General features: G+C 39.7%; 1 protein-coding gene across 1 annotated transcript in view; it reads right to left on the reverse strand.

Moving 5' to 3' along the window:
• The window catches only part of arhgef18a (rho/rac guanine nucleotide exchange factor (GEF) 18a), a 66,049-nt gene that overhangs the window by 25,114 nt on the left and 28,110 nt on the right, over window positions 1-12,825 (reverse strand). The window contains exons 7-10 of the mRNA XM_057858220.1: window positions 11,167-11,284; window positions 10,839-11,087; window positions 6,210-6,286; window positions 5,948-6,138 (exon numbers count right to left, since the gene is read on the reverse strand). Coding sequence (XP_057714203.1) covers window positions 5,948-6,138; window positions 6,210-6,286; window positions 10,839-11,087; window positions 11,167-11,284 — 635 coding nt within the window. The remainder of the gene's footprint in view (window positions 1-5,947; window positions 6,139-6,209; window positions 6,287-10,838; window positions 11,088-11,166; window positions 11,285-12,825) is intronic.

Below are 12,825 nucleotides of genomic sequence, written 5' to 3' on the forward strand. Positions count from 1 at the left end.
TTTACAGTTCGTTCCCCGGAGGAGGGTGGCTGAAGTTGTTGTGCAGCTAACGTGCTGCTGCTAATGAGCATTAGGAGAGCTTTTTACATGCCTATCAATGATCAAACGTAAGTAGTCCTTCATTTAAAGGAAGTTTGTAGTGTTTACTTTGTAATCGCTGTATTCGTATTTGACATAATACAAAACAAGATGTTTACTCACTTTCTCATAAATCCAATGGTCCCACAGTAAATATCCACGGTGAATGGGAACCTTTTGAAACTCCAAAAAGGCGCATACGCCTCTCCCTCATACAGAATGATTTTTCTGCAGCCGTTTGGCTGGCGTGATGCGAAAAATAAACGTTTTAATCCGCAAAATCAGCTGAATCCTTCGTCCTCATACACAACAGTACACTGTAGCGTGAAGAGGACGTCTTCTACCGTACACGTCACAGCGCCCTCCTCCTCAATGCAAGACCGAAGCCGGAAGTCACTCATTTTCATGGCACGGGATTAAAAAAACTAAATAAAAATAGCAATCGCTTCCACACACACCCAAGCGGCCCATATCATTCAGGGGCATAAAATACCGCGTGTATGATGAAATAAACATGCTTTTTCGTGTCACAGGCACTTTAAACTACATTCAATTAATTTAATGTCGTGAATCAACCGTTAAAGTTGTTAAAATTGCTCCCGTTATTCCATAATTTCCCTTTTGTCTACTTTCGAAATGTGAAAGTTTTAAAACTATTTTAAAGATAGATTCAAGTCAATATTTTACCGATTTAGGAATATTTTAGATAAAAAGTTAATTAGGTTTGCTTAGAAGGTTCGCTACAACAGCCTTGCAGGGAAGTGTACTGCTTTTTGTAGGTGTGCTGCTAACGCTACCGATTCTATAATGCATCTAGTCCTATATAAATGATATCTATCGGATGGACGGAACTGTTGGATGTACTTTGTAGCAGCTTTTCGGCAGCAGTCAGGTATGTTGTTGTGTTTTTTTATCTCGTGGCATGAGTTGAGCTAGAGCCGTGAGTTGAGCATTGGCATTACCCGAGGGGCCGGGTAATGAGAAGCATGATGTTTAGCTACTCTCGCTCCGTTCCTCATTGACCGCGCGGCGCGCTGAGTGTGTTGTACTTCTGCTTTACTTGGCATATTTCAATAATCGGAATTTGGATGTTTGTGAATCGTTCTCGAATCTTCCACGGCCGAATCGCAAATAATCTAAGAATCGGAAATTTTGCACACCTCTAGTATATATGGAGTCGAATCGTCTCAAAATATGATTCTAATTCACATAACAATGCTATTTATGACTTTTTTTTTATCCTCTCATAGGCACTTTAAGCTTTATTATTGTGCAAGCGTTATCTAAAAACTAGGGCTGTCAAAATTATCGCGTTAACGGGCGTTAATTAATTTTTTAAATTAATCACGTTAAAATATTTGACGCAATTAATGCACTAGGCCCGTTCAGACAGATTTAAATGTCAGTACAGTGAAAGGCCAACTTGTTAATTGTGTTTTATGGAGTTTTTCCGCCCTCTGCTGGCGCTTGGGTGTGACTTGCATATGTTATGTGGCGTAATGTCGCCCTCTGCTGGCGATTCAGTGCAGCTGATTATTTGGGTTTCGGCGCGCTTTTCTGACGTGATTATATGTCGACGCGAACTCACACTAATAGACAGTGCTCTTCAGACCAGCTAACGTCCGCATCCAGTATTCAGTGGCAGTTCTCATAGCCCCATCACACTGTTTGTGTCTAATACATGCATCGCTTGTGAGTTATATTCCTCCTTTGTTTATATTCATGAGCATTAGATAGTTATTGATGATGTGTATTTGAATTTGTTCACATATATGGTGAAATGCAGTTACATTGTTAGATGCTTGTGAGCTAATTGGCTAGTGCTACTGCTCAAATGGACACGTGTGTGTACATTTTGTTATTTTGTGATTTATGCAAGTTATTGACACATTGCCTTGTTATTTTCAGTTTTACAAAAATACAAGAAACGTGCTCCTGTCAAAAAGAGATGACTTCAGTAAAGCCCATGCAACTTTGCCACACAGTCTGATTTCTTTTTGGAACTTATGTTCGCTATCTGTCAATTTGTGTAGTCACACACACTGAGGACAGAATAGGGCTACTAGTTTATTTTTTGATTGAAAATTTTACAAATTTTATTAAAACGAAAACATTAAGAGGCGTTTTAATATAACATTTCTATAACTTGTACTAATATTCATCTTTTAAGAACTACAAGTCTTTCTATCCATGAATCACTTTAACAGAATGTTAATAATGTTAATGCCATCTTGTTGATTTATTGTTATAATAAACAAATACAGTCCTTATGTACCGTATGTTGAATGTATATATCCATCTTGTCTTTTCTTTCCATTCCAACAATAATTTACAGAAAAATATGGCATATTTTATAGATGGTTTGAATTGCGATTAATTGCGATTAATTACGATCAATTAATTTTTAAGCTGTAATTAACTCGATTAAAAATTTTAATCGTTTGACAGCCCTACTAAAAACTCATAATTCAGAGCACAGCTGTCTACATCCTAAGGTGAGCAAGGGCAGGCAGGCGCTTTAAAGTGCCTATGACACGAAAAAGCACATTTATTTCGTTATACACGCAGTATTTTATGCTACTGAATGAAATAGACCGCCTGGATGTGTGTGGAAGCGATCGCTATATTTATTTAGTTTTTTTAATCCTGCGCCATGAAAATGAGTCACTTCCGGCAAGAGACTCGAGTTGAGAAAGAGGGCGCTGTGACGTGTACGGAGGAAGGAGTCCTCTTCACTATACAGCCGTACTGTTGTATGAGAAGGACTAAGGATTCATCTTTGCGGATTAATACGTTTATTTTTCACATCACGCCAGCCAAATGGCTATAGAAAAATCTTGCTGTACGACGGTGAGGCGTGTGCACCTTTTTGTGGTTTCAAAAAGGTTGGATATTGGCCAAAACAAGCCCTACTCCTGTGGGATCATGGGACTTACGAGGAAGTGAGTAAACATCGTGTTTTGTATTATGTCAAATACTGGGATCATTTTAATATGGAGATGGCTTGCATTTTGTGGCTGACATGCTCCTTGTCCCCTCGGCCGACGACCGAGTAGGCCTGTCGCAATAACAAATTTTAGTGTGCGATAATTTATTTAATAAATTATTGCGATATGCGATGTTATTGCACCCCCTCATTTAAAAGAAAATTACAATAACACTGTGAATACAGTATATATTAATAGATCATGTACACCCATTTAAACGCAATAAATGTTTACTCTTAAATTCAAAAATACTTTTTAGAAAATCACAACTAAAAACAATAGACCATGCCTCTTTTAAGTAAAAGACAACAATATTAATACTGCACAGAAACACAGAAGAAATAAAATGTGTTTTTTAAGAAAAATAAAATTCCACTTAATACTTTAAGCATCTGGGCAAATGAAAATGTTTCCCCTCATAGCTTCTGCTATGGCGTTCCATGTGTAATACAGTGGTACCTCTACATACGAAGTTAATTCGTTCCAGGAGCTTGTTTGTAAGTCGAAATGGTCGTATGTCGAGCAGGATTTTCCCATAAGAATACATTATAATTCCACTAATTCGTTCCACAGCCCAAAAACCCACACTCCATCCTTAATAAATACTGCTGTTACTATTGCAAATAGCAATTACAAAGAGCAAAACAAATAAAATATGTATAAAAATCAGAATAACAATAATATAATAATAGCAATAATAATAATACAGTACCTGTAATAATGTAACGAATCGGCTTCTAATGTGGCGGACTTTTTTTGCTGTACCTGAACGCATTGCGTGGCTGACGGTGAGCAGGAGAGTACTATTTTACTTTCTGTTTCGACCCTGGCGTCAACAGCAGTCGACACTCGGCGAGTTGATGGAATAAATGATTTGAAACCTGACGAAGCTGGCGATTTCTTAGGCAATGTTACCACAGTAAGAACTGTCACCCTAACTTATAAAGACTGGCGAACGGAGGGGGACCGCCGGCCTAGATCGGCATTCTACGACCCAGTTCATGGATGCACACACCATGCTTATATTTTGCTATCATTCACATCTTCATTTCAATGGTAAGCGTCACCTTTTTTTTCTCCACCTGCACTAATCTTAAACTGCACTAAACTAAAATCAGAACTAAAATGCATTTTGCATAGTTGGTAACAAGGAAGCCGAACTTTTAACAGCATGCCAGCCGCACGCGCGCATGCAGGTGCACGCGAGGCGATAAATCGCAGCGGAAAAATGATCGCCTTCATTTTTATTTACCGTATGATAAATGGAATTATTGCATATTGCGACAGGCTTACGACCGAGTAAAGCATTATTTTGCCATATTCGTGTTGACCATTTGGCAGCCACCCGCCCCTCCTACGTCTGCCGGCTTGTTCAGTGGTCATTGTCCAGCTGCTTCCCTGGCAAGCTCTTCTGTCCGTTGTAGCAGGGGAACGAACTGTAAATTGCTCTCCGCCGGGCGGTCTGCCGATCGGCGAAGGCAATCGACAACCCAGTAATCATGCGAAATGATCCGGGCTAGTTATGTGTGATTTTCCACTTCGCAGACTTTGAAACATCACTCGGATCGATTTAGCGTGTCGGCTAGCTGTCACGCCTCTTGGTTTGTTTACATTCTCCGAAGCCGGGGAAGGGAAATGACATAAGCCCGATTTAGGTGGCATAAAATATCATTCGGGAGGTGCGACAGTAAAGGTGAAGTCAACAGTTTTGAACATTATGGACTAATTTTGCCATGTCGTCCTGAATAAATGCATTTTTATTATTTCATATTCCTTTTAGCACAAAACTGTTATTTGTCATGACCATGCCATTTATTTAGCTATTGGGGAAAAATACTTGGATAAAAAGAATATCCTGTAAAAATATTGGAGTAGAAAGACTGAAACAATGACATTTTGCGGCTCTCTTCGCCGCGTTTTCCTCGTCCTGAATAATTCCCCCTCAATGGGCTGAATAGTAAAACCGATGCGCCCAGTCTCCCGCTGACGTCATCCACCTGTTGGGGACGCTACAGCCCTATAACGGTAGGTGTTGCTAACCGGCAGATTAAAAGATTAATTTCTCATCATCTGCGCTTTTCTAAATTGTTGTATATAATCGAATCGTCTCAAAATGATTCTAATTCACATAATAATCCTATTTAAGACTTTTTTTCTCCTGTCGTACGCACTTTAAAGAGTAAAGCTGTTCTTCAAAGCTATAATGTAACCTTTTTAATTGGTAAAAGCGCAGCCTGGCCACCCACGCGTCATGATATGACGTATTTTGTCTTATAATCATTGGACTATTGTTTTACCAGTTAACCCCGCCTTCTAGTATTATAGCAGTCCCCTGAGCTCTGCCACATCAGGGCATAATTGTACTCCATGTGTGATGGATGTTCTCCTTATGATCATAAGTAAACTTTTAAAAGACTTCTGGAGTGAGAGCCTTTTTCTTCTAAAAACAAAGAGAACTGATTTTCTCCCCTGATAGTTTTCATTGTTGTTCTTGTTGTTCTTGTTATTTTTTTTTTTTAACTGTTCTCGACTTGGATTAAACTAAATTTTAAAAACTCGTTTTTAGAGCCTTTCTTCGGATTATCAAAGTTAGTGTACTTGGAGTCAAATAGTCATTACAATGACATGAACGTGCGGCATTTAGCTAAGAGGTCAAATGCCATCATGTAATAGACCAAGTTTCTATTTTAGGCCCCGCCCCTCGGCGAAAATTCACTCAAGACTTGCTGCTTCGTACAATCCACCCGATAACGCTCACTTTCGCCAATAAGTCCCCTCCCATATACACAATGAATGGGTTGCTTCCTTAATTTCTCACATTTCACTGCCACATGGCAATCGTAGGACATGTACGTAAGCGACAGACGACAAAGCAATCTCACCGGTTGATGGCATCCCACATGCGCGCCATCCAGGCGACCCGTTCCTCCTTAGAGCTGGTGTGCAGCTCATACATCTCAAAGACCTCCTGCGGTGTGGAGGTGCACGCGCAGATGAGGAACATCGCCTTCTCCGAGTGGGCCACTTCTCTCAGGATCAGGTTTTCCAGGGCGATTACAGGTGGCTTGTTATCCTGTGTGATAACACAACATGCAGTTTTCAAAGCTACATGGAGAGCTACAAATTTTGTCTTGCGTCACTCACCACTGCAGCAAAAACAAACTTCTGATCTTTCTCTTGGAGGAGGAGAAGCATGTCTGACAGTAGCACAGCATGAATGTCTGCAGAAAAGTAAATAGTTTTGAAACCATTATAACTGTGAAATCTCATTTACAAGAAAGACCTGTCGAGCAGCAGCAACAATTAAGATAATACATTTAGAAATGTCACGCTTATATACCTTAACATGACGTGTTTGGTAACCATTTCCACTACAGTTCAAGTGGCCAATTCCTTACCAGATAGTGAGCTAAAGAGTTTAAGATGCTTAAAATAATTGGAATGAGACAAAATATATATATATATATATTTTGTGACAATATGACAATATATGAAAATTGTGATGTATCGCGATACTTTGTATCCCAAAAGGTTATCAATATGCTCCTGCCAAGAATCAATATGGCGGAAAACACATAAAAGTTTCTGCTCTTGCACCCTTCTTCAAAATAAACTGTTGTATTTTAAGCCAAAAAAACTGTTTTGTTTGATAAAACAATATGTCTATATGCTGCCATAGCAGATTCATGGCGCATTAAGCCCCCGAACTATTTTTAATTTGTCCGTTTTACCCTGGAAACCCCCGTTTACACACGTTGCGCAAGCGCTTTTGTTTCAACACAGCCATAAAAAGAATTATATTTCTTATTCAAAATGTCTGTCATTTTTAGCTTACAATCATTAATTGATGTCTAATATTTCGTTTAAAAAAAAAAAAAAAAACTTAAAAATTTTTTTTTTAAATTATTTACTCGCATATTTTAAACAAATTACATCACAATGAAAAAAATGGTGTCTGTAAATAAGCCACGGATACATACTGTACCTCATAACTATGGCTTAATTTTATTTTTTTCGTTACTGTCGCATTTCCCCCGATATGTTAGATGATAAATAATCGATCCAAACAAAGAAAAAGGAAAAAAAAAAAAAAAAAAAAAAACGTTGAAAGGAGTAAATATATGAAAAAGAACATCTCGACCACTCCTTGATGTCTGCGATTTCTGCATCGCGGACCTTTTTGTATTACCACGTTTCGCCCATAAAATCCCCCAAAAATCCAGCCGTGGCCATTCACATCTGTGTCCATTCACGTCTGTGTCTTGACACTCGATGATACATGCTACATGGAGTTTTTTGATCGAACAAAGGTAACTACGCGATAATGTCTCATTAAAATCATGGCATCTTTATGCTCTCACGTGCTCTCACCACCAGTTAGGGTTTTGCTGTTTAAGAAATACTTATTTTTTTCAAAATGCCCTCATGGTCAAAATTTTTCTTCCCTCAGAAAATTGAGATTTTAAGCTTTCGAATGATGTATCACACATGCATATGGGACAATTTTGAAATTTTCCCAAATTGGGGGTCTCAGAGCGGAACTTTCAAGTCACCTGGGTGTTTTCCGCCATATACCGTATTGGCCCGAATATAAGACGGTGTTTTTTGCATTGAAATAAGACTGAAAAAGTGGGGGTCGTCTTATATTCGCGGTCTAGATGTTATACCCATTCACGACGCTAGATGGCGCCAGATATCATTGAAGCGATGTTCTGTCATGACAGATCTCAGCTACTCTCAACTTTAACCAGTTTGCATTATTTTATTGCAATGTTTTTCCTTATTCAGATTTGTTTCAACACTACAGTTACAGTTAGACTTCAATTTGATGGTTAATGCAGTTATTGCAATTTTATCGTTTTATCACAATAGATTGATTTATTTACATTTGAAAAACCACAAGCCATTCATTTACGAATGTGATTGCACTTTAGTTTACATATTTAAATATTCAGATATTAAGATTTAAATGAGGCAAAATAACATGCTTTTTCTCTCAAATATATTGTTATAATCATTTGTATCAGATGTACTGTAATTATTTTCTGTATAAAAAATAATTTGGTGTTCAAAATGTCTTTTTTCAAACTTGAGTCTTGAAAAAGAGGGGGTCGTCTTATAATCAGGGCCATTTTATATTCGGGCCAATACGGTGTCGTTGTAAAAAGGTGTCACTGTTTTAAAAAGAAAAAAGGAACCAACAGATTGCCACCAAAATCTTCCAATAGAATAGTGTCTACGCTAGCTCACTAGCCGCCATTGACGGCGCTAGATGTCCAATCCAGTCAAAATGAACTGGATGTCTAGCGCCGTCAACGGCACTGAAAGCAGCGCGTAATTCTCAAATAAATTGTAACCTGAGAACTGAAAGCTAGTGGGAGGACAGCGAATAAACGAATGTTCAGTCCAGTTCAAATAGAATGGACATCTTGTTTCTGTTTATTACTTGTGTTGGAGAATGATTTTCTAACCCATATAGTGGTATGGAAAAGTATCGTTACCTTTTGGAATTTCTCACATTTCCATTCTATCAAATGTGATCTGATCTTTGTCAAAATCCCACAGATGAAAAAACAGGGTCTGCTTTAACTAAAACCACCCAAAAATTCATAGGTTTTCATATTTCAATGAAGATAGTATTCAAACAATGACAGAAGGGGGAAAATAAGTTAGTGACCCATCACATTTAATATTTTGTGCCCCCTATGGCCTATTCTTCTCTACAAAACAGCTGTAGTTCAGTCAGATTCCTGGGATGTCTGGCATGAATCGCTATCTTTAGGTCATGCCACAGAATCTCAATGGGGTTCAAGTCTGGACTTTGACCTGGCCACTCCAGAATGCTCATTTTGTTCTTCTGAAACCATTCTGAAGTTGATTTACTTCAGTATTTTGGATCATTGTCTTGTTGCGGCATCCATCCTCTTTTTAGCTTCAACTGTCTGACAGACGGCCTCAGGTTTTCCTGAAAAACATCCTGATAAATCTTTGAATTCATTCTTCCATTAATGATTGCAAGTTGTCCAGGCCCTGAGGTAGCAAAACAGTCCCAAAACATGATGCTCCCTCCACCATGTTAGACGGTGGGGATGAGGTGCTGATGTTGGTGAGCTGTTCCATTTTTCCTCCACACATGACGTTGTGTGTTTCTCCCAAACAATTCAACTTTGATTTCATCGGTCCACAAAATATTTTGCCATAACTTCCGTGGAGTGTCCAAGTGCCTTTTTTTGAACATTAAAGGAGCAACAATGTTTCTTTGGATAGCAGTGGCTTGCTCTGTGGTGTCCTCCCATGAACACCATTCTTGGCCATAGTTTTACATATAGTTGACGTGTGCACAGAGATATTGGACTGTGCCAGTGATTTCTGTAAGTCTTGAGCAGACACTCTAGTGTTCTTTTTTACCTCTCTGAGTATTCTGCACTGAGCTCTTGGCATCATCTTTGGTGGACGGCCACTCCTTGGAAGGGAAGCAACAGTGCCAAACTCTCTCCATTTGTAGACAACTTCTCTGACTGTCGACTGATGAACATCCAGACTTTTAGAGATGGGCATGTATCCTTTCCCAGCTTTATACAAATCAACAATCCTTGATCGCAGGTCTTCAGACAGCTCTTTTGACCGAGCCACGATTTACATCAGACAATGCTTCTTTAAGATATGCTTGATTGTATGACCATCATACTCTGCGGGTTATACAAGTTTGCTCTCCCACAGCTATTATACACGCTCTCCCAAGCTACTATGAAGAATACAGTTTTAGCCCATAATCATGTGCTTACATTTTTATTACAGGCAATTGCTCACATTCTGCTGATTAATAGATACACACACATATGTTGATGCATCACACAACGTCTCAGTACTTTTCCATCAAGCTACTTCGAGTGCAAATGTGTGTTCAAAACAAAGTTATCTTGACCGCTCAAGAGTGCGACTGTTAATTTAATCAATGACTAGAATAAGGAACTTGCCCGATCGAAACTGCCACGTTGGACAACAGTGTTGTAACTGTATTCTGCCCAGCAACAAGCCCTCAATACAAGTCAGCAGCACGGGGAGCTCAGAGAGAGACTTCGATGAGACGCTCTTAGTCACGTTGCCCGATCTCAGACCTCTCCCCAAACTGCAGCTTGGTAAAAGTCTACTCTCTGACTCCTGCCTCCTTGTGACCTGCCTTTGTCACCTCGCTCTGGGTCAACAGCTAAATTGAAGAATGTGTTTTAGACCCAACAGCTTCTTATCAAGACCATTCTTACCAGGTGTGTGTTTTATCGTGGGCAGGGCAGCTTTAAATCACTCATCAGTGATTGGGCACACACCTGACTTAAATTGTTTGGTAAAACATGGTTTCAATTGCTAATTAAGTCTCCTTAGGCAGAGGGTTCACTTATTTTTTCCCCTCGTGTGTCATTGTTTGCATGCGATCCTCATTAAAATATGAAAACCTATAAATGTTCGGGCGGTTTTAGTTAAAGCAGACACTGTTGTTATATCTGTGTAATTTTGACAAAGATCAGTTCACATTTGAGTGTGATTTTATGCAGAAATGTGAGAAATTCCCAAAGGTTCAGATACTTTTTCATACCACTGTGTATTGATAATTGTTGTATTACTATATCGTGAGAGGTAGGAAAGGTATCACGAGGTACCCAGAGTTTCCCACCCCTATTTTGCATATGGATGAAAAAATCCAAATAGACATTTTGTGTGAACATAGCCTTAGATAAGCTCCTGACTTGTACACCGCGATACAAAATTCGTTTGTACCTTTGTGCCTGCCGGAGGATTTCCAGGTGACCGGGCCTTCGTGCAGCAGCGTCCGCTGGGTCTGGATCAGATCCTCCCTGCGGATCAGTCTGCCGTCCTTCAGTCGGCCAACAGACTTCGGCTCCAGGCGCACGCAAATGTCCCGAAGACGGGAAGCCAACTCGTACTCCCTGACGTGCTCGTTCACTTGTGAGATAGCGTCTTTTATGGCCCCCAAACCCTGGAGCAAAGCCTGATGTTCGTCGCTGTCTGAAGTGGGAAATTATTTTTTTGCAGGGGGTTATGTGTACAAGTGACAGCAAAAAAGACAATCCCATTCAAGGATTACCTTCAGTAACCTTTAGAAGTCGCTCTATCAAGACAGGGTATTTTGTGATGCGCTGTGTCACCAGCAAGAAACACTCAAGAATGCCCAATCTTCTCACCAGGGTCAACTGACCAATTTTCTAGAATAAAACACATTATAGTCGTAAAGCTGTTGGAACTGGGAAGAGTGAATATGTTTCAGTGGCATTGATAGCGAGAGATGTTCAATCCGCTTGAACAGTTCAAAAGGATTGGCCGTCTAGTGCCGTCAATGGCAGCCAATGAGTGAAATGAGTGCCATGCAAAGGGTTAAAAATACAGTATTTTTCAGACTATAAGTCGCACCTGAGTATAAGTCACACCAGCCATAATATGCCCAACGAAGAGGAAAAAAACATATATAAGTCGCATTTTTTGGGGGATATTTATTTGATAAAATCCAACACATAGAACAGATATGTCATCTTGAAAGGCAATTTAAAATAAAAAATACAATAGAGAAAAACATGCTGAATAAGTGTAAAGTATAATAAAAACTAGAGATGTCCCGATCCGATCCAAATATCGGATCGGACGCCGATATGGGCAAAAAAATGCACATCGGTATTGCATCGGCCAACATAGAAAAGTTCCGATCCAGACTTCCGATCCAGTTTTTTTTTTTTTTTTAATCCGGTCCGGGTTTTCCAGCGCACCGATTTACATAATCCATTCCAGTTTTTGCTTCGGTTTCCCTAAAATCCGGTCCGCATTTTTACGGCACACCTTCAACACACTACATTTACATTACCGTCTCCCAATTTACCGAGAGACTTTATCGGTAAAAGTCTCAGCTGTGTGGGATCATTTCACCTTAAAGGACGGCAAAGACGAAAAGGCAGAGTGCAACATATGCCACAATAAAGTCAAGCGTAGTGGTAAAGCTGTTTTAATACAACCAAACTAATCAAGCATTTAGCGAAATACCACCACAAACAATATAAGAAGTATGTTAAGAAAACCGAAGACAAAAAGAAAGGTCCTACGCAACCAACACTGGCATTAACTTTTGCTATGCGTGACAAACTGGCACTCGACAGTCCCAAAGCCCAGGGAATAACAAGAGTCATTGCCGAAGAATTCATTCTGGATGACGAGCCATTATCTCTCGTGAGTAAAGACGCACCCTCCAACACTTAGAACCACGGTACAACATGCCCAGCCGTCATTACATCCTTGAGCGATTCGGCCATGGAAGATTCAAGAACGATTCACAAACATCCAAATACCGATTATTGAAATATGTCAAGCAAAGCGTAACAAATAAACAGCGCGGTCTTCGGGACGCAATGAGAAACGGACTGCATTGCGTCCCGAGAGCAAACATCATGCTTGTCATAGACCCGGGTAATGCCAATGCTCAACTCACGGCTTTAGCTCAACTCATGCCGCTGGATAAAAAACATAAGAATAACTGACTGCTGCTGTCAGCCACTACAAACTACGTCAACATCGTTTTACTGTAGATCATAGATATCATATGTATATAGAACTAGATGCAAAATGACAGACTCGACGGCGTTAGCAACATTGAAGTATTGAAAACTAGTTGCGTTAGTAAACAGCCGCCATCTTAAAGCAGGAGACTTCCCTAGTAGGCTGTTTTGAACCTTCCAAGAGAACCTAATTAAATTTTTATCTA

Source organism: Corythoichthys intestinalis, chromosome 14 (genome assembly GCF_030265065.1).
Source record: "Corythoichthys intestinalis isolate RoL2023-P3 chromosome 14, ASM3026506v1, whole genome shotgun sequence".
NCBI classification, from domain to species: Eukaryota; Metazoa; Chordata; class Actinopteri; order Syngnathiformes; family Syngnathidae; genus Corythoichthys; species Corythoichthys intestinalis.